At 35.4% G+C, this 26,656-nt stretch overlaps 2 protein-coding genes across 2 annotated transcripts in view; one reads left to right on the forward strand and one right to left on the reverse strand.

Moving 5' to 3' along the window:
- Window positions 1-3,082: 3,082 nt before the first annotated feature.
- LOC110461520 lies at window positions 3,083-7,941 on the reverse strand. The gene is made up of 4 exons (XM_021515004.1): window positions 7,668-7,941; window positions 5,458-5,616; window positions 4,969-5,192; window positions 3,083-4,748 (listed from the first exon to the last, which is right to left on the reverse strand). The coding sequence occupies exons 1-4, from the start codon at window positions 7,807-7,809 to the stop codon at window positions 3,648-3,650; spliced, it is 1,626 nt and encodes a 541-aa protein (XP_021370679.1). The 5' UTR covers window positions 7,810-7,941; the 3' UTR covers window positions 3,083-3,647.
- Window positions 7,942-8,015: 74 nt separating this feature from the next.
- Window positions 8,016-26,656, forward strand: part of LOC110461519 (importin-13-like) — a 43,922-nt gene continuing 25,281 nt past the window's right edge. Inside the window, exons 1-14 of the mRNA XM_021515003.1 lie at window positions 8,016-8,098; window positions 13,066-13,140; window positions 15,240-15,359; window positions 17,401-17,459; window positions 17,881-17,989; window positions 18,577-18,675; window positions 18,845-18,898; window positions 20,054-20,126; window positions 20,644-20,860; window positions 23,282-23,366; window positions 23,987-24,118; window positions 24,333-24,413; window positions 24,782-24,920; window positions 25,531-25,580. Of these exons, the coding sequence (XP_021370678.1) occupies window positions 13,111-13,140; window positions 15,240-15,359; window positions 17,401-17,459; window positions 17,881-17,989; window positions 18,577-18,675; window positions 18,845-18,898; window positions 20,054-20,126; window positions 20,644-20,860; window positions 23,282-23,366; window positions 23,987-24,118; window positions 24,333-24,413; window positions 24,782-24,920; window positions 25,531-25,580 (1,248 nt within the window). The 5' untranslated portion in view covers window positions 8,016-8,098; window positions 13,066-13,110. The remainder of the gene's footprint in view (window positions 8,099-13,065; window positions 13,141-15,239; window positions 15,360-17,400; window positions 17,460-17,880; window positions 17,990-18,576; window positions 18,676-18,844; window positions 18,899-20,053; window positions 20,127-20,643; window positions 20,861-23,281; window positions 23,367-23,986; window positions 24,119-24,332; window positions 24,414-24,781; window positions 24,921-25,530; window positions 25,581-26,656) is intronic.

Raw genomic sequence — 26,656 nt, forward strand, 5'->3', positions numbered from 1 at the left:
TTTTACGATAAATTCAATGAATAGTTTTACGATAAATTCAATGAAGTTAGTTTAAATTTGTTTAAGGACAACGCTATGACAAAGACTTATTCTGACTGAAAAAAAATTAACTGGAGACTTTGTTTCTCATGAAGGTTTTTTATTAAATGACATTGCAGCTATTATGAAATATATTAATAATAAAAAAAACTATTTATAAGTGTAACAGATGTGTATATACGAATTATCTACAAAAAGAGTTTAATTGAAGTGAAATAGAAAGTATAAAATATGTCAGTAAAACCTAATCAAGATAACTATATACATATGACTTATGATAAATTATGAAATTGATATGTATGAAATGTAAAGGATCTACAAAAATTTCTTTTCATATGAGGTTTATAAAAAAGTTGAAGAATTTATCATTTAACTAAATAAGATAAACATAATAAATATTGTTATAAGTTTTATAAACCTCATATGAAATGGATTTTTTCCCCATAAAGATCCTTTGTATCACATGATCAAGAACTTTTGTAAACACATGTATGGAAGAAAACAACATTTCTGGGTCATTTGTAAAGTCTAAAATTCTGCCGTATTGTCCCCATTGCGACATGTCACCATATATAATGTGTAAATCTATGACACCACAATTCATTATAATTCTATGGCATCACAATAGGTCGCACTACATGAGCTTATACACAAAATATTTGACATGGTGTATTCACTGAATAACAGTGATAAAGAATGATTAATTATAACATTGAAATACAGAAGAAAATGGCACCAGTTAGCACATTGACACTGATTATGCATTTATAAGGAGTTAACCATTAAACATGTATGTGTCAAACAACATATAATCTGTTCAAAGTAGGGGGATAAGCTTATCACAGGACAAGCAAAAATATCAAGCTTGATCATGAATCATGAATTCAGAAAAGGTGTTATAGTTCCACAAAATGTATTGCATATTACAATAACACAAAACCTTGTAAAGAATATCTTTCTGACAAATAAAATATGGAATGGAGTCTTGTTTTAGTGGGATGTAGGAAGGTAAAACTTTTAGTCTGAAAACATTCTCTGTAACATATACACTATGTATATAGCACTCTTAGCTACAATTTATATGCTATATGCATGCACAATCATACTTTTATTGGAATATTTTGAACCAGAAAATGTTCACAGACAACATAAATTATTTCATATGAGTACAGTATTAACAAATCAAAAAACGATTATAAGGGAAAGAGTTAAATTATTTCATTTTCAGACAGGTATCTTAAGCAATACATGTAACTCCATGTTAGTTCACAAACACAATGAGAAGAAGACTGTGATCTTAACCTTGATTTGAAAGTTTGTTAATTTCTAAATCCTATTGTTACAGATATTGCAAAACGATTTTGAAAAATTAAATAGTGTTTAAACTAAATATGGTACATGACACCACAGAATGTTACTGTCATTTTCACTGTTACTAATTATGATATAAAACTGTTAAATTATGCAAAACAAGTGTCATTGTTTATTGTAAGAGACTAGGTGTTAATCAACCACATAAATAGCTGCCACAAATGGAAAAGAAATCACCCATAACTTCTATCAACTAGATTACTTGCTGAATTATATTTTAACAATACAGACTAAGTTTAATTTGAACACAAACAGGAATTGGAAACTTACTATGTGAACTTTCGAAAACGTCCATTTCCTTTGTCAAGCAAGGAGTGTAAATGACCAGTGTCTCGACTCTAAACCACTAGAACAACCCTCTAAGCCACAGTGAGCCAATTGAAGTAATGTAAGCTGTCAAAAATCATAGAGACATTTCACCTAATTGCACTCTTATACTGCTGCAGTCAGGGGGACAGGTAACATGTTTACCGCCCCTTAGTGGATGTTAAAATGTTTCAAAAACTTTAACAGAGGATTTGAATTAATACAAAAATGAAACAATATTTTTGAATATAACCGACTTTAGCTGAGCTTTGGACTCCCCTGAAGGAGTTGACATCAAATTTTCTGTAGAGCTACGAGCTACAGCAGAGCAAACTGGCAGAGGAGCAGGGAGGTACGTACAACTCGTTTCCTAGGGTGATGGAGTTTCAAATAACTTACCATGTATATTTGTATGGTGGATGCGGGAGTTTCAAGGTAAGTGACTCCCTGCCCCCGGAACCTTCATAAATCTAATTTCTTGAATACCCCTCAAGTTATAATACAGACCTAATAATCTTGAAGTCAACGCTAAGTGAATTTATTTTTGCACATATGTACACAACTGTGAAAATATACAAGATAAATGCAGTAAAATGTATTTGATACATCTGAGTTGAAACACATGTACATGGAAATCAACTGCCATGGGAACAAGAAACTTCTAACAGGAAAAGAGGTATCTGAAACATCTGAACAAGTAAAATAACAAAGTCTGAGTGTATGGTATTAACAAAATACGAAATGGAAAATAATCAATGATGAAATCATGAATTAACTATCATATGTAGAAACACAATGAAGTCTGTAGTTTCTGTTTAAAGGGGCTGGTCGGGGAAAAAATGTCATATTTGCTAAAACGGCATACACATGTTTAAAATACCTTCTTATGAAATTTACCGATTCAAATTTTGCTGAAATTCACTTCATAAGAGTAAAAAATATAATAATATCATCACCTGACAGTCTAAAACTCTCAATTGACCCAGACCAGTGATGTAATTTTACCGAACGCGCGTCATCAACAAGGCAAAATGTAAACATCGCGGCGAATGAAAAAGTTGCATGCAAGTCATGACAGGCACGAGGTATCAATACTGTTATATATAACAACAACACAAAGGTAGGAATACTGCACTTGCATCATACATGACCTTTGAAAACAATTATTTATGTATAGTATTGCTGTCTTGTCCGCTAGTTGAGTCCGACATGGCACATGACGGCGTGCTATTGTTGTTATCTTCACTGCCTCACTTTCGAAACAACCACGTTACATATATAAATAGATATGCGCTAAATTTACGCGGGGCTTCCCCGAGATTTCAGTGGTCAAAACTAGACATTGCAAGCAGAACTCGACCATCATATTGCCGTGGTATAACTTTTGGAAGGCCAGAGAACGCATTTAGACCCATTTATTTTGTATTTTTTTCCCCGACCAGCACCTTTAATGTAATTCTGAAAATAGTTACAGCCCCACAATTTTAGAGTCCTTCTCTATAAATGTACTATGTTTTTACATGTTTCATCAAATATCCAGTAAAATGTAAACGTTGGTTAATAAATTACCTCCCCTTACCTTCCAAAGTCAATTGACATAAATGAAAATAAAACAAATGAATGCAATCCAGCATCCTCTTATAAATGATCATTAAAAAAACACATTTCTGGTCTCGAGTATAGTTAGATCTTCTACTTGTCTATGAAACATTTGCTACATACAAATATTCCAACCTTGTATTAATTGCATATTCATCAAATAAGCATTTGCACCGACAACCTTCAAAAAAAAAGAAAATTTAAATGCTATTCCAGTATGCAATGGATGATAAAGGAGAAAATTAATCTTGAAAACAATTTTCTTTTATCATTAGAATTAATGTACGCTATTATCATTACATTGATACCTACAAAATACGTTTGATAAAACATTACTTCTGGTTGTATTTGACATGAAGCTCGTCTAGCACAGCATATCTGTTGCTGTCCTCCAGCTTCAGTATAAATGGATGCTGATCTATTCCAATGTTGGCTGGGATGGGAACCTTAAACTCAGCATGCACCTCTTCGTCTTGTATTGTGCTCTCCAGTGTTTCACAGTTGTGGCGGACATTGACTCGCATTACTATCTCGTTTCCTGTGTCCTGCACACTAAACCGGAAACAATTAGAAGTACCTGGTGTTATCCTGTGAGTTTGTTTGAAGTCTTTGACACGTTTTAAGTTGCTTCCTGAAATTTGTAACAGCCCATCTACACCAATAAAGCAACGAATACCTACAATATTTTCAAAATCTGAGTAACCTGTAGGCCTCATGTAGATATTCAGCCCTGTTTCTCCATTCACAACATCTTTGTTCTTTATGTTCAAAAACTGAACTCGTCCGTGTAGAGTGATGAGGTTTCGAGGTTTATATTTGTTTTTGGTTAGAATATACACAGTTTTGGTGGTGAGAACAATGGCTTCTTCACTAGGAAGTATGGAGTGCTGTTCAATATGGAGACCCATTTTCACCCATGCCTCTGGTTTAAAGATCACAGTTTCTCTCTGTAGTACCAAGGGATTTACTTTGTCCTTTGAAACATGCCTATTTTCTCTCACATATTCACCCATTTGTTTGTCTTGAATGTCAAAATACAAATTGTGAGGTGGAAATTTGAAGGCTAGATGCATAAAATCCTCTGCAAGGACTTTGTCCCCAGGACTATTCCAAACCAACAGCGAAGACCTGGTGTTGTCCGTCAACCATTTAATCTGAGGCACCGAGTTGTGCATCATTGAAGCTCGTACTGTGAACACCAGAGGTGGTTCTAGTTCATGTTCGTGTATAAAGTGGTACATGGCAATCACCATCTTCCAAGTATAGCTGACCAGGCTGAGGTCAGTGTGAGTGCCCGTTGTCCAGCCGAGGGACAAAGTACATTGAGGAAACAGACGCTGTACATGCTTGATGAACCTGGTTCCATCCACAGATGGTTCACTTCCTAAGGGACCCTTGAAGATGTCAGCATGGATCCATAGAGGCACACGGATCTATAAAAAACACAATTAGATTTCAGGATATGTGAACAAAGTTAATTATTAAAAGATTAAGTTATAAGAATCATAGGCTTTTTCTTGTTCTTTCATTTATTTAAAAAAAGAATAATCCACTAAAAACAGCAGCCCTTTGCCTCAGGCTGCCTAGAAACTGTCTGGGCCGCCTAGCTATCCTAGACAGGCAACTAAGCAGACTGCGTAATCCGTGACCTACCTTGTCTTTGTGTTTCTTGAGGGTCTGGAGAGTAATTTCTACAGCATCAGTACTTTGGATGTCAATCTTGATCCCCTTTCCAGTGGGCGTTATAGTAGTAAGCCAATCCTCGAATGGCATTTCGCTGTCTTTAGAGTGAGGCTGGCCCATCACTGGAATCAGACTCTGGGTTTCTGTCCCCTGACCCTTCAACATCACATCGCCCTCAATCATGTCAACGTAAGCTGCAAACAATTCCACAGCAAACCATACAAACTTTATCATTTTATTTATTTCATATTGTAGACTTTTGTCAAATATTTTTTTTGATACCCTATAAATCAACATCTCAGTACCTTAAAATATCTTGAACTTAAAAACAATACTATCATGTACAATAAAACAGTGGTAAATAAGCACTGCCGAAGTCCTACCTATTTACTATAATTCTTAGTTTTTGCATGGCCTTGTTCTTTTCAAATACACAGTGGACAATTGTGGGATTCTTACTCTGCAGTGATTTCTGTAGAAGTTGAGGGGTATTTGCTCCATGAGACCATTTTAGCTTGCTCCCATCATCTGATGTGTGAGGAAAGAAGTAAAGAGTGTTGATGTCTGGTCCCATCTTCAAGACAGGTATGTGGTGTCGAAGGAACCAAGGGATCAGTCCTGTCAAAAAACATATTTTTTATACATGTATAAGAATAAACTCAATGAGCAAAGTAAATCATACTTTTAATTCTTTAATATCTAACAGGCATACTACTTTATCAATTACTTCAGATTATAATTGATTAGTTGGATATCCCTGGCAGTATGGCTACTGTGAAAATCAAACATGTTGGGGAAGTACTATTGAATCATTTTATGGATTACTAGACCAACTATTGTATTTGTTTTCCTTCTTTATCGAAGCAAGTTTTAGATATTTTTTTAAAAAAGTCTCTATACAATGAACTGTTACTTTTATGTAAAATTAGTATTAATCTAGTCTAATATAGATGGGACAGAGTTTCATTTGCTCATTAAATTAATAATAAAGATTGACCAGGGAAGAGCTTTGTCTGGCACTGTCTAGTTACCTATCTCTAATCTGTCTTAGCATGGTTAAGTAAGGGGCACTGGGTCTTCAATGGAGACACCTCAACCTGAGGAAGAGGCTTTGTTAGATCAGCCAATCAAGTTCAACTACCTGCTTAATCAGTTTCTAGCCAATGGCAGTCAAGTAGATATAAATTAAGTCCATGAGGACTAGCCCAATAATAGTCTCAACATCAGTGTAAGAGCTGACCAGGTATTAACACTAATACAGCAGAGAAACCCATGCTTCCCATACCTGATATAGTGATAGTACATATAGTACTCAATGGTAGTGATTAGATTACATCTGTATGTGTAGCTATTAGTTTAGGTATTGTCTTAGAAGTCCAGTACTGTACTTCATAATTTTCAAATTGTTCATAGTTAAATATTGTCTAAAAAATATCAAGGTTATTTTAGCCTAAACATTTGTGAAAATCAACAGCACTCTGAGAGAATGCTCTACTGGTGGGGAATTCATATACCTTGCAACTACAAATAAAATGGCTGAGAAAGGAGTATAAGCATGTTCTGATGTAACTCTCATTCTTATGCTGATTATGAAGACAACATACGGGGAGTTCTTTGCATAATGAACAATAGGCCCCAAGGGCCTGTATAGTTCATTTGTCATTCATTTCACATTTTTGACCTTCAAAGATCATCAAGTTCAAATTTATGTAAATAGCTAAGTCTATCATTACACTGCACATTGTTGAACCTTGTTAGGAAAATTGTGTTACACTTTATTTTATGAATCTTCATTAGAGATTTAAACTCATTTTGCTAATCTGATCTTTAAAGTTGGTTGATCAACTAGGTATCTTACTTCACATTCATTTCATTAAGCTACATGTCAAATATAATGACCTTAGGCATCTTGGTTATCATCAGATGTCATTATGAAGAAGTGTAAAGAGGTTGACACTGGGTAGACAGATAAGAGTAGGATGATAAATGCTGCCCCAAGGCAGGAGCACACTTCGCGTGAAACGGGTTAGATGAACAGCTGATGCTCCCTATAGGTAATCTTATATCAGATTTAATACCTTCTTCAGACTCCTATATCTAAATTTGTGTAAACTTCCAATTAACTGATAATTTACAGTCTCACTTTTGTCTCAAGTCTTTTGCTAATCATATAAGTATAACAATTTCACATGTTTGCATCTAAGTAAATGTAAGGGATGTGCATTGTAGGTATAGTGTCAAAGACACACAACCAGCTTCTGCTAGAGAGAGTCTGCATTTAGTTCAGCAATACAGTTTCTAATAGAAAGTCAGATATGGTAACTGATCCAAAAGGCCTGATATCGAAGGCAAATTCCAAATACGCATACGGAATACAGGTGCTTGCAGTGACCAAGATGAGGGTGCTAAATATCATTTGACACAATTATGACACAAAAAACACATCCCTATCTACATAGTCAACACCTGTGAATGCAACAAAATTTCTTTTGAAATATCACAATTTTCTTATCAGTAATTAGCCAATAACGGATGCTCAAATATTAAGTCAACTCGTCCATATATCCTCCCTTGAGAAATGTGACCGAGTTGACACAAACCGGTGATGTTGGAACTTGCCAACGACCCAAACAAACAAATAAATGTTTTGTACAAACAACGTTGCATACCTCCATTGAAAGAGTACCAAAAGTATATAAACAAAAATCCAGTTACGATCTGGCAATACAGATATTTTCGTAACGGACGAGGCACATTCATCATTCGTTTGATTCTATCATAGTCATTCGGTTTCCCGTAGGTGGCAGCCATCTTGCAATTTTGAATTCTCGTTGGTGATCACATGGGAACTATTTGCAGTTAATTAATACGTTATATTTCTTGACTTTGGTAGCCATGGAGGTATGATAACTGATATTAAAACATAATTCACCAATTGTGAAAGTTAATATGATGGTAATTTCACAATAGGAACAGTTAACCTCATAAAGAATAAACTCACCTGTACGAGATTTCAACAGAGAACGAGATCTATCATGGTCGCCAATTTTGCTGCAAGATCTGTTTACAGATGATTGATTGCTTCTTGGACACTTGTCTTGTAAATATCTTTATTTTATCCTCGTCGCTAACACATAATTCAAATGGGAACTTGATTTCGAATTTGTATTTTGGTTAAAGTGTACTTTTGATTGTAACCATCTGCGTATTTACAGAAATACAGCTATCACTGTACCAGGCATGACATCGATCATTGATTCTTGTACTGAACAGTGTGGTAAATCACTGTTTTCGAACACATTAAAACAGCATGACAGCTGTTGTCGTATTTCGATTGTTCATTTTGTTGCTGTGAAATATCACATTTATTTTGAAACGCAATTCACTGACTAGGACTCTTCTGTTGATGCGGAACAGTTACCGAAATGTTAACATTCCTGATGGATATTCTAATAGACATAAAAAGATAATGTAGGCAATTAAAGTCTTTGTCAGTGACCAGAAATTAATATCCAATCACTTGGTGCGTGCACGTGATCTCCTGGATAGTGGTTTACCGTTTGTTTGTCATGCAGGAAGGACAGTTTATATTGATAATTATGAAAGCCTTCCATCATAGCTGCTCTACCGTTTGGGCTAAAACGGAAATCCCCTACATAAAGCTAGTAAACCTGCCATTCTTTATAACCAATTGCAACAAATCCCAGTGATCTGTCTTTGCTTTTTCAGCAAATAATTTTGATCCAATCTGTCAAACTATTTGTGAGGCATTAAAAAACCCAAAATTGGCAGAAAATGTAACCTTTTCTGTTAAAATTTGCTCATCAAGTTATATATGCAAATTTTCAGGGGTTAAGACTGACAACCCTGGCAAAATTAAGGCAGAACTTTGCCAAGCCACACAAAAAACAACACTGGACTTCTTTAAGATTGACCTGTCTGTATATAGCATAAATGAACATAACATCAAATGATTTTCAGTGCAATTATAATGCCGACATTTTTCAATGAAGCAGCACTACTGTAGACATTTAACTATACCTGTAAGCTAATGCAATTCAATTTCCAGATTTGAACAGCAAAATGTAACCAATAGTCCAATACAGTTTGTGATCTCCGACCACTACTTTTTTGATATCACAATAACTGAAAACCAAATCACATTACACTATTTCTAATGCTACAGGAATATTTTGGTGGCTTCATATTATGTATATATATTTTTAAATAATATCAATATAAGGCATGTATAAAAATTAATGTAAGGCCCTGGTTATTTTTTTTTTTATATGTATGCCATAATATACAAAAATACATTTGGTAGGTACTGTATTGAGCTTCTGTTACAAGCCATGGACTTCAAGAAGTAAGATTTAGAAAAAAGAGTGAAGCTGAACATCACTGATATGTACTGGGCCAATTGCTGTTGACTGCAGGCAGCATTTGATGTGCATAGACTGGTATCTTGCTGTGCAGTATTTTTTTGGAAAGCTAAAAAACAAACTGAAACTTTCAAAATATTGACTTTGAGAAATATGTCATTATTTGGTGTTTTTGCAAGACATAAAAATTGAGGGTAAAATCAGGCATTAATCCCATATTCTGACCGCTTAATAGAGCAGGCCACTGACATTTTCAGGTTCAAGAGCTATTTAGAGATCATATATCCCCATATGGAGGTAAAGTGAAACTCTGGATTACTGATTATAACAATCATTGTAATGGATGGACGAGGCTATTTTTATACGCCTGCAAATTTGACGGGAATATTATGGTATGGGGTTGTCCGTCTGTCCGGCGTAAACTTTTGTTTGTCCAGCAATCTCCTCCTACATTTTTTGACCAATCTCTTTAAACCTGGTATACATCATAATCATGATATGAAGTTGTGTCTCCCTTAAAAGAATTTTGATTCGACAATTTTTCCAAAAGTAATTGCCCTTTGTTTATTTCAGTGTTTGATTTTTGTCTGGCAATCTCCTCCTACATTTTGCTATGGATCTCTTTGAAACGTGGTATACATTGTAATCATGATATAAAGTTGTGTCTCCCTTAAAAGAATTTTGATTCTACGATTTTTGCAAAAGTTATTGCCCTTTGTTCATTTCAGTGTTTGATTTTTTGTCCACAGATTTTCTCCTACATTTTTCAAATCACCCTGCATCCGTGGTCCGTCCTTTTACAATTCTTGTTATCGGTATTTCGCAAGAAGTACCAGAGGGAACTTTCTCAAACTTTTTATGTAGGTTCCCCTTGGTCCTTAGCTGTGCAGGACAACTTTAGAGGCTGATCAGATAAACAACATGGCCGACAGGCAGCCGTCTTGGATTTTGATAGTGAAAGTTTGTTATCGCTATTTCTCAAGAATTCCCAGTGGGATCTTTCTCAAATTTTATATGTAGTATCCCCTTAGTCCCTAGCTGTGTAGGGCAACTTTTGAGATTGATCGGATAATCAACATGGCCGACAGGCAGCCATCTTGGATTTTGATTGTGAAAGTTTGTTATCACTATTTCTCGGGAAGTACGGGACGGATCTTTCTAAAATTTTATATGTAGGTTCCCCTTGTTCCCTTCTTGTGCAGCAGTGCCTGAAATGAACGGTAGCCTGCTCGCTAATGGCGATTAAAATCTTGCTCGTGCGACCAAAAGTTGTCAAAAGTGAGGTAGTCACTGGCCCAACAAAAATAGTTTGGGCGACTGTTGAAAAATTAAGGAATAAAAGAAATTATAGTCCCTTCCACATTAACTGGGGGCAGTACATTTTTCAGTTGTCATTACTTCGATTTGAATCGAACTGTTCGTGATTTAGAAAATGTTATATATATATTTTTTCAGATTTTCTTTATAAATACTGCTAGGGTGTCTTCTTTGAGGTGCGAGTTTTGTGTATTTCTTTAGGAAACATGTCAGGTTTTAACTAGGTTTGAAGAATTAAAAATTTAATGTTTTATTCTGTTTTGCATATTACAAACATTGTCATGTCATATGTAATATAAATGTGCTGAAGCATTGTGTTAAATGCTGTGGAAATATTTCTTCCCAAAATTATTTGGGCCACCAATATGTCATTTGGGCCAGTTCTTCAATTTTTTTAGAGCCCAATAACCACTATCCTTTATTGTTCATGATTACTTTTCAAACTGATCAGTTAAACAAAATGGCCTACCGACAGCCATCTTCTATTTTTGACATTCAAGGTTTGTTAGTACTATTTCTCAGGAATAACTTGAAGGATCTTTCTCTAATTTGATATGTAGGTTCCCCTTGATCCCTCGTTGTGCATGTTATATTTTGAGACTGATCATAAAAACAAAATGGCTAAAAGAAGAACTAAACAGATCTTTCTGATATTGCAATGATCGATTCTATTTCTTTCACATTAAGGAGTTTCCACCCTTCGTAATACACATGTTTTTCTTTTCGTATTTTCGTGTCGTCATTTCCATATTGCGTATCGGGCATTCCATTACCGTGGTGTAAATTATAGTAACACCGGGTAAACAATAGTACACGTGCGTGACGATGATATGTCAACACCCGATATCGAGACTTAACTTGGAAATGTGTAATCACACGTACTTCAGAAATAAAGCTTATGATACAAAGACATTAATTAACTCACGGGCAAACACTGACATATGATCAGACGACTTCCAAGAAGGTCGTATATGAGGTGCATGGAATGCAGACTGATGTGTTTTGTTTACCGACCTCACCTGTACTTATCACATGCTAACAGTAGTTCACAAGCTCTTGGTCGCTACGACTGTCAGATAAATCGGTTCACAAATGTTATTACAATAACTCTGTTAAAAAGTGGTTTGTAAAATATCAAGATCCCTATAAAATGCAAGTGCATGTGCGTGCACGTAATAACGGCATACCATGCGATAGCCTATGGTTACATATGTACCTGACATGTTAATATACCATGCGTAAGCAGGCTATGGAATGATGTCCAAAGTGTACATGATTGAGAGTAATTTTGTTCCATAAAAGAACAGTAAATTGACAATTAAATCTAGTAATTTAAATTACTTCCGTCTTTTTGTGGTATAGTAAAGAAAATAAGTGTCATTGCATAAATCATATCCCTCTGCAAAAAGTTCCGTTTTTTTTCAAGGTAGACAACTCTCATCAGGATCAAAATTATTGTAAAATGTAAAATAAATTAATAATAAAGACTTTGTGTGCATTTCGTTCAATTTTTCAGTCTTTTTGTATGAAACTATGTGTCCTGTTTGCTTTTAGCTTGTATTTAGTAACTGTTATCCATACAATTTCAATAAAAAACGCTTTTTGTAACATGTTGTAGATATTTTATGGTGAATAAAATATTTGTAGGGTTGATTAGCAATGTTTCTTTTCATTACTTTATTGTTGTTATAGTTTTGAACAATGCAACACGCTCAAAAAATGTAAAAGTGTTGAATTTGACAAAAAATCAATATTTCTGTATTTTTTACAAAAAAATCCCCAGTTTATCGGAATGCTTAGATTTTCATAAAATCATCTCTACATAGTGACATAACCATTATGTGAAACTTTCATTTAATTCTGCTGGCTAATTGCGAAAGGGTGGAGCCTCCTTAAGTACTGTACTAGTAAATATGTGAAATGACAAACTCACTTTGAAAGTTGGCTTTCATACACATCAGTATTAAGTTTAGATCAAAAGTTACCTCAAGGTGCATTTACTGTTAACATGACTCGATCAAACAGATTAGAGGAAAGAAGAGTAAAGATCGAACTAACAAAGAACTAATAAATATTGTACAGTGGTGGGCGCAAAGATCCCTCTAGGATCTCTTGTACAGAGTTATGTCCCTTTTTGTCTGAAGGTCAAACTTTTAATCAGAATTCTTAAGACTGGTTGGAATACTTAAATTCCGACATATTTTTTTAATGTACTACAATATGATCTTCATAAATCTGCAATATAATACATGTGATTTAGTCTTCATTCAATGTAGGTTGTTATTAAAGATTTTGTTCATCTTATAAAGAAAGAATTTAATTTAATTTTGCTACACAGAAATATACTAGCTTTTTTCTTCATCCTCAGGTAACAAACAATGGTGTAGAGTGCGGGCATAAAAACTGACGGAAAATGGCTTTCCAGGCTGCTGCTGTCGAACAGGTACACTTGCTGGCATAAAAATGAAAGTCTGCTATCAACATGTTTTTAGTTTTATTAGCTAACCTCGTCCGTCGTCCTGAACGGCCAAGGAGATTTTGACTAAATTTGGTCTGGAGCATCCTTAGGCGAAGGGGACTCAATTTTGTATAAACAGTGGGTGTGGCCCCCCTGGGGGCAGAGGGGCGGGGCCAAATAGGGGAAATAGAGAGGTAAAACCTTCAAAATCCTTCTTCTACCGTAGGAATTAAGGAATTTTATCCTTATTTAGTCTGGAGCATCCTTGTGGCAAAGAGACACAATTTTGTTTAAACAGTGGGTGTGGCCCCCCTGGGGGCAGAGGGGCGGGGCCAAATAGGGGAAATAGAGGTAAAACCTTTAAAATCCTTCTTCTACCGTAGCGATTATTGGATTTTATCCTTATTTAGTCTTGGGCAAAGGGGACTCAATTTTGTATAAACGGTGGGTGTGGCCCCCCTGGGGGCAGAGGGGTGAGCGGAATAGGGGAAATAGAGGTAAAACCTTTAAAATCCTTCTTCTACCATAGGGATTAAGGGATTTTATCCTAACTTAGTCTGGAGCATCCTTGGTCCAAGGGGACACAATTTTGTATATATGGTGGGTTTGGCCCCCCTGGGGGCAGAGGGACAGGGCCCAATAGGGGAAATAGAGGTAAAAGCTTAAAAATCCTTCTTCTACCATAGGGATTAAAGGATTTTATCCCAATAGGTCTGGAGCATCCTTGGGCAAAAGGGACCCAATTTTGTATAAACAGTGAGTGAGGCCCCCCTTGGAGCAGAGGGGCTGGGCCCAGTAGGGGAAAACAGCAAATTCATCAAAATTGTTCTTCTGCTGTAGGAATGACAGGATTTTGTCCAAATTTGGTATGAAGCATCCTTCGGTGAAGGGGAACCAATATTGTGTAAACGGTGGGCCTCAAACCCCCTGGGGGCACAGAGGCGGTCCCAATAAGGAATATAGAGGGATAGCTTAAATAACTTTTTGTCTTCTATTGGGATGAAGATAATTTGACCAAAATTTGAACAGTAGCATCATATTGGGAAGGTAAATCGATTTTGTATAAATTGTGGGTCTAACCCCCGTTGGGCCTGAGGGGTGGGCCCCAATAGGGGTAATTTAGCAAATTCTTTAAAAATCTTCTTTTTCTTCTGTAGGAGGATTATGTCCATATTTGGTCTAAAGCATCCTTGTGTAAAGGGGAACTAATTTTGTGTCAACGGTGGGTCTGACCCCCCTGGGGCAGAGGGGCCTATCCCAATAGTGGAAACATAGCAAACTCTTCAAATTCCTTTTTTTGTAGGAATGACAGGATTTTGTACAATTGCATATAAATATAACTCCTGACTAACGATGTAATACATGTACAGCAAAATCTGGCTATTTAAACTTCAATTTTGTTAACATTTCCAGGTGAACGATACAGGCCCTCTGGGCCTCTTGTTTTACATGGTGCCTGACCTTAACAATAATATCTGTATAAGTTATACATATGATTCTTTATTAACTGATTTACTCAAATAGAAAAAAAAAGTAAAATCCTTTTCATGTTTTCTATCTATCAAATCTATCTGTTCTGGTGGTCGTTGGGGCACACTCCTTTGCTTAAAGAACAGTTTTTAAGTAGGGCGCATACCTTTGCTATACTTACTTAAAACTTTTGGGTTTCTTTCGCCTGATTTACCACAGACAGAATAACACATGGACCACAAATTTTGATTCATAACACTTTACTTTTTATGTTGACAATCTTATAAAACAATTCTTTCAGATACAATTGTTTTTTTGATATATTCATGTTTATTTTCCATTTATGACAGCAGGTTGAAATACCTGAAAATTATAATACATATCAAGGATGACAATAAACCATCAACTTAAGTAATCAGCTATTTTAATGTTTTCAAGTTATTAACGGCTGGAATCCATTTACTAGGGGACCCAGAACACAATTACAAAATGGACATTGGATCTCCATGCAAAAATGAAGAAAAAAAATTAACAAATGGAAATTAAATATAATCAGGGTACAATAATGTTGTGTTATGTATGCACCATATTGATGAGTTTTCCCTGTATTACAGGCAGTACTCCAGTTTTACCAGACAGCCTGTCTCCATCACCAAGTCCATCAGTGGTTGACAGCTGCACAGATCTCCCCCGATGCCTGGTCCTTCTGCTGGGAACTTCTCAGCACAGACAAGGTACACAATTTTACCACCAAGAAATATCTTCAGACATTTGTGAAATTGAGTTTTATTTCTGGTGATATGCAAATTTTAATTTGTTCTTATTGAGAAAGAATTTGGTTAAGTTGAAACAAAGTATGAAATCTGCATATCTCTAATTTCTTTAATGATGAATATTAAGGATGTCTTGAAATTTCGAGAAATCAATTTTAACTAAAAACTCTCTGAAGCTAGAATGCAAGGATATTTGACAGTACCATAAGGCCAAGAAAAATTCATTTCAGACAGTTCATCATCAAATACCAGAAATCATTCAATTGGTGATTTCTTTTGTGAAAGTTCAAATTGAAAAGTTGTTTTTTTAATACATTCTACATAGTTCTTGCTATTCAAATATAAATTTTAACATCACCCTTTGTAAAAAACATGTATTGGTTTTTAGCTCGTCCGGCGCCCGGCGTCAATATTTTACTTTAAACGACTTCCTCTTAATAACCAAAAGACCTAGGGTGTCGATATTTGGCCAGAAGCAGACTGGGATGAAGGGCTATCAAGATTGTTAAAATTAATGACCTTCACCCATATTCAAGGTCACAGGGGTCAAATATGTTAAAAACTTTAAACAACTTCTCCTCAATAACCAAAATGTCCAGGGTGTCGATATTTGGCCAGAAGCAGACTGGGATGAAGGGCTATCAAGATTGTTAAAATTAATGACCTTCACCCATATTCAAGGTCACAGGGGTCAAATATGTTAAAAACTTTAAACAACTTCTCCTCAATAACCAAAATGTCCAGGGTGTCGATATTTGGCCAGAAGCAGACTGGGATGAAGGGCTATCAAGATTGTTAAAATTAATGACCTTCACCCATATTCAAGGTCACAGGGGTCAAATATGTTAAAAACTTTAAACAACTTCTTCTGAATAACCAAAATGCCCTGGTTGATGATATTTGGCCAGTAGCATGCTGGGGTAAAGGGCTATCAAGATTGTTCAAATGAATGAACTTCACCTATATTCAAGATCACAGGGGTCAAATATGTGAAAAACATTCAACAACTTGTTCTGAATAACCAAAATGCCCAGGGTGATGCTTTTTGGCCAGTAGCATACTAGGATCAAGGGCTACTAAGTTTGTCTAAATGTATGACCCCACCCATATTCAAGGTCACAGGGGTCAAATATGTTAAAAACTTTTCTTTAAACAACTTCTCAATAACCAAAATGCCCAGGGTAATGATATTTGGCTAAAAGCATGCTGAGATAAAGGTCTACAAAGTTTGTTCAAACGAATGACCTTCACCCATATTCAAGGTCTCAGGGGTCAAATATGTTAAAAACTTTAAACAACTTCTTCTGAATAACCAAAATGCCCTGGTTGATGATATTTGGCCAATAGCATGGTGGGGTAAAGGGCTATCAAGATTGTTCAAATGAATGACCTTCAATGATATTCAAGGTCACAGGGGTCAAATATGTGAAAAACATTCAACAACTTGTTCTGAATAACCAAAAGGCTCAGGTTGTTGATATTTAGTCAGTAGCATATGCTGGGATCAAGGACTACTATGTTTGTTAAAATGAATGACCTTCACCCATTTTCAAGGTCACAGGGGTCAAATTTGTTTAAAATCTTTAAACAACCTCTTATGAATAACCATGGGTCCCAGGATGTTTATACTTTGCAAGTTGCATCCTGAAATGAAAGGCTATACAATGTGTTCAACATAATGACTTTGTTCGATTTTTAATCACAGTGATGAAATGTTTTAAAAAAATTAACAGGGTCTTTTGAATGATTTTAATCATAAATACTGATATTTTGCCTGTAGCTTCATTTTAGATCACTTTTAAGGTTACAAGTGTGAGTTTTATACCAGGTGAGCGATGCAGGCCCATTGGGCCTCTTGTTATAAATGATAATGTTGTGTTACACATATCTCTAAGGTGTTACTTTTGTCCAACTCTCAAAGATTCAGTCATACAATTTCTAATGCTTGAACATGTATTATTTCTATACAATTGAGTTTAAAACTTTTTTGTTTTGTCCACAGAACACTGAAGTGCAATATTTTGGTGCCAACACCTTGCATGTAAAGATATCTAGATTTTGGTAAGTGTATTTCTTAACAAAAATACCCTGATGTTGGGATAACGTATAACATTAACATGGAAATTTATCCCAATTCTTTGAAGACAAATATAAAACTCGGGTCTTGGTTTTTATCGATAGTCCACGTGTAATCAGAACTCTTTTTCTTGAAAGTTACTACAACCCTGAGAAGACGTTGGAAAATGAAAAGGTTTTTTGAAAGGAAATTGAATTTAAATTTATTAATGATTATTTTAAGGTAAATATTTTAGAAGTGTGTTTTTTTTAATATTAAAAATAGATCTTTGATTTGGATGTAGTCATTGAAAGGTAAATTTTGTTAATTTGATTTAAAATAATTTTAGTATTATAAAATTTACTGTGTATGAAGTGAAGAGTAACTTGGAGATATAAAAACAGACAATTCTTGTGTCCGACACAGGTTTGAAATACCAGAAGACCAGTATGAAGTGCTGAAGACCCGTCTGCTGGAGAGGATAATACATTTCGGCAGTGGTCCAAAAATTGTTCTCACTCGACTTTGTGTGGCGGTGGGTTCTAGGTTCTGTTTTAACTTATTTAGTTCTCACTTGTATAAACTGAGGATGTGCCCCCTTCTAAAAGAGCCTAATAGTTGACACAGAGGTGACTATTTTTGTAATCTCAGTATTATATTTAATGAGAATATTTTGCCATGATTGCTTAAATACCAGGTGAGTGACACAGGCCTTCTGGGCCTCATGTGACTAAGTATATGTATGTATCATAGCAATTAGCAGTTGAAGTGGACAGATGAAAATGACAAAACTTAATGAGGTAATCCCTACTTCTGAAATTCTGATTAGCTTATAATAAATCATTCTTATGTAAATGAAAGAATATATTGATAACTGCATCATGACAATACTGGTATCAAATACACTTGCACTCCCTCGATTTCGATCAATTGATAATTTCTGAAAATAATGTTTCAGAAAATGCTTGAAATTTTTCCTGAGAGTATCTAAGTAAGATGCATTGATCTGAAAGTTTAAAAGTAAATGAATTGATTCCAAAAGTTTGTAATAGGAGGAGAGAGTCCTCAAGTTAGATATATAGATTATGGACATTGATTAAGTTAATTTGTATATTTTTACAGTTATCTGCTATGATTCTACATACAACTCCTAGTAACTGGCACGACCCTCTGAAGACCTTGATTGACACATTTCAGCAGGAGGATATACCAAACCTCACAGTAAGTAAACAATTTCAAGCATCACACTAAATGTCAAAACGTCACACTTAATACTGAAAGCTATGCATCATGAAATCAAATTGATAATAATTTTTATGGTGGACCATCAATTGTTCAACTTCTTTAGCAGTTTTTTTAAAAGTTTTGGTTTTAATGTTTTGTGTTTCAGAATTTACAACGTTGTCACCTGTTATTGGAGACCCTGCGAGTACTACCAGAGGAGGTGAGACCAAATTTCGTTGATCAAACATCACAAAGTTTCTGTTTGACTGTAGTTAAAAGACCTATAAGCATTGTTCCACATCCTTATGTGGTTTGGCTACTAAGCACTTTCAAATCACAGCATCAATATTCTCCACTTTAAGTCCTAAAGCATCTTTGTAAAAATAATGTTTAAGATTCATGAATTTCCAAGTAAAACACTTTTGCAGACAAAACACAAACTGTACATCTCAACAGTATAAGATAGATTGTATTATGAAGAAAAATTGCATCTTTTTATTTCAAAAAATATTAGTGGTAAACTAAAATAAAAAAAGAATCTCATTTTATTTTCCAAAAGTTTACAACTTATAGGTACAGGATATTACTACAATCCATACATATTCAATAAATGCTTGTCAGGGTGGCAGTTTGCATGTGTAAACAAATAAGTGGCATGTATTTTGAATAAATGATATACTAGATACAGAAAAATTAATAAAACTAATGTATTGAAGGAGAATGCATTGCTGTTGGTTCATACATTTAAATTTGTTTTCAGATTCTCTTTCAACATAAATGATTTGTGCAGAAACTTTCCAAATTTGCATAATTCAGATGTATTGCTAGAGTTCATAAGACTGATAAATTAAACATACTGGGTTTTGACCAATAATATTTTTTCATGTGAATATGTCTAAGTATCTGATTACAGTAACAGGCACACTATATGTTAATCATTTCCAAACATTTTTTTGTTAAATTGTTGATATATATTTTATGTACATTGTAAATCCACTGTTTGATGGAAATTGAAAACATTTACCAGTATCATACTTTAGATAGAATTCATAGAGGTTTTGTGTTGCCAGTAGAAGCATTTTATAAAATCAAATTTCTTTATAAAAGAAAATGTTCTGCTTTATTTGAAATGTTTCTAAATCTGAGCAGAGATTCATCTGACGTATTTTGTATAGTACAGGGAAAACAACAAATAATTAATTGTATATGCAGGGTGTGACAAGACCTTAGAATTATATATCTACAGAGAAAACAAAATATAATTAACATGTTCAGGGGACAAGACACATCAAACTGCAAATAACTTCCTCTCTCAAAGAAAATTTTCTGCTTTATGAAATGTTTCCTTGATTGAGAGGAGAGATGTTTTTGCCAGTTTTTCAGTGCCAACCTTGCTGAATACCGCCGTGGGATTCTGAGAACAGAGCTGGGAAACAGTCTCCAGCATGGTATGGCTATAGTGATCAATCTTTGACAACTCGTCCCCCAATCAGGAAACTGTTATCATGCTCTTACTCTGATGCTTAAAGTTACTAGGAAGTTATTTCAAGCACATAATTTGTGTTAAAGTGTGAGAGCGGTTTTATGATAATTAAGAAGAAATATTTCAAAAATTCGATTTTTGAATTTTATTTTATTTTGCATATGGAAAAGGTTTTTATTCAAATTTATTTTCGTAATACCCAGGTAATAAATTGGAAAGGACTGCATCAGATGATATATGTTTTCAAATCTCTAAAGGATGGGGGAAAATGAATATCATCATAACCTAATTTTGTACCTGGTAGTTAATAGCACAGGAACTCTGTATTGCACTATTTCATGCATGACCTTTGACCCCATTTACAATTGAAAAAACAGTTCTTATAAATTGGTAATATTAAGCCTAGAAAATTATGCAGAAAAAAATGACTGTTAAAACACTTATCTGAAGGAACTTGAGTATGATATTGTTTTGTTGTACAGTGTTGCCCTTACTGCAGAGCCTGATGAATCCAAGCTCCCCTACTGACATCTTTGAGCAGGCCCTCAAATGTTTCTCGTCATGGGTGGAGTTTGGGGTGTCACCAACGGACAGCCAGCAGGTCATTGTCCAAGTGTTTGCGGCATTACAAAACAGCCAGCTGTTTGATACAGCAGTTGATTCTCTAGTCAGTGTGTTCTCTCATCCAGACAACCACAGGTATGTTTGATACAACAGTCAATTCCCTCATCCTGACAACCACAGGTATGTTTGATACAACAGTCAATTCTTTCGCCAATACAACCAACCACAGGTATGTTTGATGCAACAGTCAATTCTTTCACCAAAACAACCAAACACAGGTATGTTTGATACAACAGTCAATTCTCTCTCCAAAACAACCAACCACAGGTATGTTTGATACAACAGCCAATTCTCTCACCAAAACAACCAACCACAGGTATGTTTGATACAACAGTCAATTCTCTCCCCAAAACAACCAACCACAGGTATGTTTGATAGAACAGTCAATTCTCTCACCAAAACAACCAACCACAGGTATGTTTGATCCAACAGTCAATTCTCTCACCAAAACAACCAACCACAGGAATGTTTGATACAACAGTCAATTCTCTCACCAAAACAACCGACCACAGGTATGTTTGATACAACAGTCAATTCTTTCGCCAATACAACCAACCACAGGTATGTTTGATGCAACAGTCAATTCTTTCACCAAAACAACCAAACACAGGTATGTTTGATACAACAGTCAATTCTCTCACCAAAACAACCAACCACAGGTATGTTTGATACAACAGTCCATTCTCTCACCAAAACAACGAACCACAGGTATGTTTGATACAACAGTCAATTCTCTCATCCTGACAACCACAGGTATGTTTGATACAACAGTCAATTCTCTCACCAAGACAACCAACCACAGGTATGTTTGATACAACAGTCAATTCTCTCACCAATACAACCAACCACAGGTATGTTTGATGCAACAGTCAATTCTTTCACCAAAACAACCAACCACAGGTATGTTTGATACAACAGTCAATTCTTTCACCAAAACAACCAACCACAGGTATGTTTGAAACAACAGTCAATTCTCTCCCCAAAACAACCAACCACAGGTATGTTTGAAACAACAGTCAATTCTCTCACCAAAACAACCAACCACAGGTATGTTTGAAACAACAGTCAATTCTCTCACCAAAACAACCAACCACGGGTATGTTTGATACAACATTCAATTCTCTCACCAAAACAACCAACCACGGGCATGTTTGATACAACATTCAATTCTCTCACCAAAACAGCCAACCACGGGTATGTTTGATACAACATTCAATTCTCTCTCCAAAACAACCAACCACAGGTATGTTTGAAACAACAGTCAATTCTCTCCCCAAAACAACCAACCACGGGTATGTTTGATACAACAGACAATTCTCTCTCCAAAACAACCAACCACAGGTATGTTTGATACAACAGTCACTTCTCTCACCAAGACAACCAACCACAGGTATGTTTGATACAACCGTCAATTCTCTCACCTAGAAACCAACAGGTATATTTGATACAACAGTCAATTCTTTAGTAAGTGTCTAATCTTTAAAGATTATAGAAGAACTGTTAGAAAAGTCTGTAAGATGGTCAGGTAAACACCATTCCTTGTCACATTAACGTAGGAAGATATGGTCAGGTAAACAACATTCATAGTCACATTACCCTAGGAAGATATGGTCAGATAAACAACATTCATAGTCCCATTACCCTAGGAAGATATGGTCATGTAAACAACATTCATTGTCACATTGCCCCAGGAAGATATGGTCAACTAAACAACATTCATAGTCACATTAACGTAGGAAGATATTGTCAGGTAAACAACATTCCTAGTCACATTAACGTAGGAATATATGGTCAGGTAAACCCCATTCCTTGTCATATAACCCCAGGAAGATATGGTCATGTAAACAACATTCATTGTCACATTACCCCAGGAAGATATGGTCAGGTAAACACCATTCCTTGTCATATAACCCCAGGAAGATATGGTCAGGTAAACACCATTCATTGTCACATTACCCCAGGAAGATATGGTCAGGTAAACACCATTCATTGTCACATTACCCCAGGAAGATATGGTCAGGTAAACACCATTCATTGTCACATTACCCCAGGAAGATATGGTCAGGTAAACACCATTCATTGTCACATTACCCCAGGAAGATATGGTCAGGTAAACACCATTCATTGTCACATTACCCCAGGAAGATATGGTCAGGTAAACAACATTCATTGTCACATTACCCCAGGAAGATATGGTCAGGTAAACAACATTTATTGTCATATGAACCCAAGGAAGATATGGTCAGATCTAAACACTTTATTACTTATAAAGATGAACAATTTTACCTTTTAATTATATTAATGAGAAAAAAATATAGTCTTCACAGCTGTTTACTTAGTTTTCATTCCATTTAGCATGGATTTAAAATCAGACTATCTACAATCAAGAACACTCTACCAACCAGCCTGATTATCTGGCCCCATGTGTGTACAAACCTTTGTATACACTATATCTATCTCTGCAATTTTCCTTGTGAAAATGTATTTTCTTTGCAGATATCCCAACACAATTCAAAAGCTGATACCTTCTGTACTACAGTTGAAGGACATGCACCAGAGAGCTGTGGAAACACCAGATATGGTCAGTATTGTGAGCAGTTGTTGGCATTGCAAGGTCATGAGTAGGTGGAAAGGATCAAGTGGGGATTTGGTGTGGATAGGTGTGGTGAATGGCTGAAAAACGTGCTGAAAAGGGAAGTGAGAAGGACAAATAGAAGCCAATGAATTAAAAGTCTTGTCCAGAATGATGTTCTCGTTGCTAAAATTTGTTCAAGTATAGTAATAAATCTAACTTTTCCTTAGATAATTTTAGTTTAAAAGAAATTTTGGGAAAATCAGTTATTCATATTATATTAAATTTTATAGAGCATTTCAAATGTTATTTCGCATACATATCTGATAGAGATGTTCTAAATCTAATTTTCATGACTACGAGAATATTTGATTTATGTTTCTTTAAAAGTCTATAGTTTATAAATGGTTTATAGTTTGAACTTTTGAAGCAGATGGAATCTTTGAAATACCTTTGTTATTTTTGTAGCAGATAAAATCTTTGAAATATTGCCAACCTGTCAAAAGCAAACAGCACATGGTAAAGCATAATTCTTAATGAGTAGACAGGTTTAACATTTGTACTGGTATTACACAACTTCTGGTTCAGACTCTGTTTTAAAACTTGAAACATACAAATTATCTTTGTAGGATGTATGTAATGGGATTGCCCAGATTGTGATAGCCCTGGCAGAAAACCACACCAAAATGCTGCTGGAGTGCTCTATATGTGATGATCAAGAACGCAGGAACAGTGTGATGAATCTTATACAGATGGTGCTAGTATGTCTAATCAATCTTTTTATTGCTATACTGGATTACTGGCATTTACAACAGAAATGGAAAGAAAAGTCAGTAAAAAAACATCTGAAACAAAAGGATTCAAAAAGAGACAAACAAATAAAATAAAAATTTGTGATGCTGATTTTGAAATGGAATGCCAAATTTATTACTGGACAATAGCATACATTTAATGGTATGTTTTTTTACCTGACAGTCTTGTTGCTCGTTACCTGGACACTTCCCAGTGGATGAGACCACAAGTGATATGTCCTTTACTTTCTGGTACCTACTACAGGTAAATATCTCTACAAACTTAGTACAACAGTCAAGTATCAGAACACCTTAAATAAATGTGTATTACACACCTTCAAGGTCAAGGCCAAGGTCACTGTTACTATTAATAGAAAAATGTCAACTAATTCAGTGACAACACGAAAGAACCTTCATTTTTAGGTGGTTTTGATCTGAACTTTATTCAAAGGTAAAGTATGAGAATACCTTGAATGAGTTTGTATATTAGAGTTCCAAGGCCAATACATGCATCACCATTATTATTTACAGATTTTTTTCAAACAGTGACAGGGGCATTCATTTCTTACAGACATTTTAAGATTTCCCACAGTTAGCCTGAATATTGTCTGTAATGTTGTTTCATTTCAACAGGATGACATACTGGATGCAGAGAAGGAACGTCAACAGCTCTTATTACCTATATTCCAGCCAATTTATTTTTCACTGATAGAAATTTTGTTGGTCAAAGTGCAATATCCTACAGACGACGAGTATGAATCTTGGACTGCAGGTAACCCACTAATAGAATCTATGCCATGTGACGTATTGTAAATTCCCCACAGGTACTGATAAAATCGCATCACTTGTATAGGTTTTAGAAACGTGGTTGACTTCATTTTCATTTAAGGTACTGTTTTATTTATCCAATAAATATTCCTTTAAACTCGACTGTATATCTATGTTTAATACTGAAAATGTTTTAGAACATTCACAAAAAATACTTTCAAATCATTGATTTAAAGAGTGCTCTTGCAAACCAGCGAACATTTTTGGTTCTGAATGCGCTCCTGACTTTAAGGACTTAATTAAGTATTAAAACTAGTTTTTGGACCCAAAGGACTGGTATTTTTTGTCTTTAATATAACCCTTTCACCCCTATGTAACTTTAGTAGACTTGACCATGCATTGTTCTGGATGAGTCCATTATGGTCTACAGTGGTGAAAGTGATAAACAGCACTGTCGTCTCCAACCAATGATCTCTGTTGTTGTTGTTGTTGAAGACTGACTTATCTGTACTTATCATAACCCAAATGTTTGTAAGTTATTGACTTCGCGTTAGCTTGGTATGACTGTAAAATTAGGATGCTGGGTAATAAAATTCACATGTTGCGTTTGACAGAGGAAAAGGAACAGTTTCGCTGCTACAGGCAAGACATTGGTGATACAATGGTAAGTTTGTTTAATGTTAATTAAGTTGTTGGCAAACATGTTTTCGCACAGGTATAAGTCATTTTGTATAACTATTCACTCATTTTGTTTTAATCAAGGGTAAATACTAATATGGCACTTCAACTCACCTATATGAAGAATAGGGACACTTATGTAGTCACTCTGGTGTTGGCATTGAGTTTTTGTGGAAGAGTTGACATTTTATTAACCTCCAGTCTTTGAACTATGATGTTTACATTTGGCATAAGGTCAAATATTGTTGCATAAAAGTCAAAACTGTTCGGGGAATATTTTTTTCTTACTGTCATGTTATAATGTTATGCAATCGCTATTAAAATTATGTTGGAACTACTGCTTTTTTAGGTCACCTGAGACAAATTCTCAAGTGACCTATTGCGATCGCCTTTTGTCCGTCGTCATCCGTCGTGCGTCCGTAAACAATTTACAATTTCGACTTCTCCAAAACCCCCGAACCAATTTCAATGAAATTTTGCAGAAACCTTCCATGGCCAATGGTCAACAAAAACAGTTGCAGGTTTGGTCCCCGGCCCCCAGGGGCCTGAGGGGCGGGGCCAAAAAGGGTCAAATTGACTAAAATTTCAAAAATCTTCTTCTCAAGACCCAGATATGGTAGAATCCAATACTCTTCATAGATGGAAGGGTCTTAAGGTGCTTTACCAAAAGTGTCTCACGTTTCCCCCTGGGGAGGGGGTAAACTTTACTATAGTTTATATAGGTAAATCACATTTTGGACCAACATTTGTTTAATTGCCATTGGAAGTAATTCAATTTAGGTTAGCATTATCAGTATTGGGTAGCAGTTTGATGGTATGCACATATGAGCCCTGACTGACCCCCCGGGGCTATTGGGTCGGCCAAAAAGGGTCGAATTGACTGAAATTTCAAAAATCTTCTGAAGACCCAGATATGGTAGAATCAAACACTCTTCATAGATGGAAGGGTCTTAGGTGCTCTACCAAAATTGTGAATTTCATGACCCTTGGGTATCACGTTTCCCCCTGGGGAGGGGGTAAACTTTACTATAGTTTATATAGGGAAATCACATTTTGGACCAA

Source organism: Mizuhopecten yessoensis, unplaced genomic scaffold, assembly GCF_002113885.1.
Source record: "Mizuhopecten yessoensis strain PY_sf001 unplaced genomic scaffold, ASM211388v2 scaffold10635, whole genome shotgun sequence".
Taxonomy (NCBI): domain Eukaryota; kingdom Metazoa; phylum Mollusca; class Bivalvia; order Pectinida; family Pectinidae; genus Mizuhopecten; species Mizuhopecten yessoensis.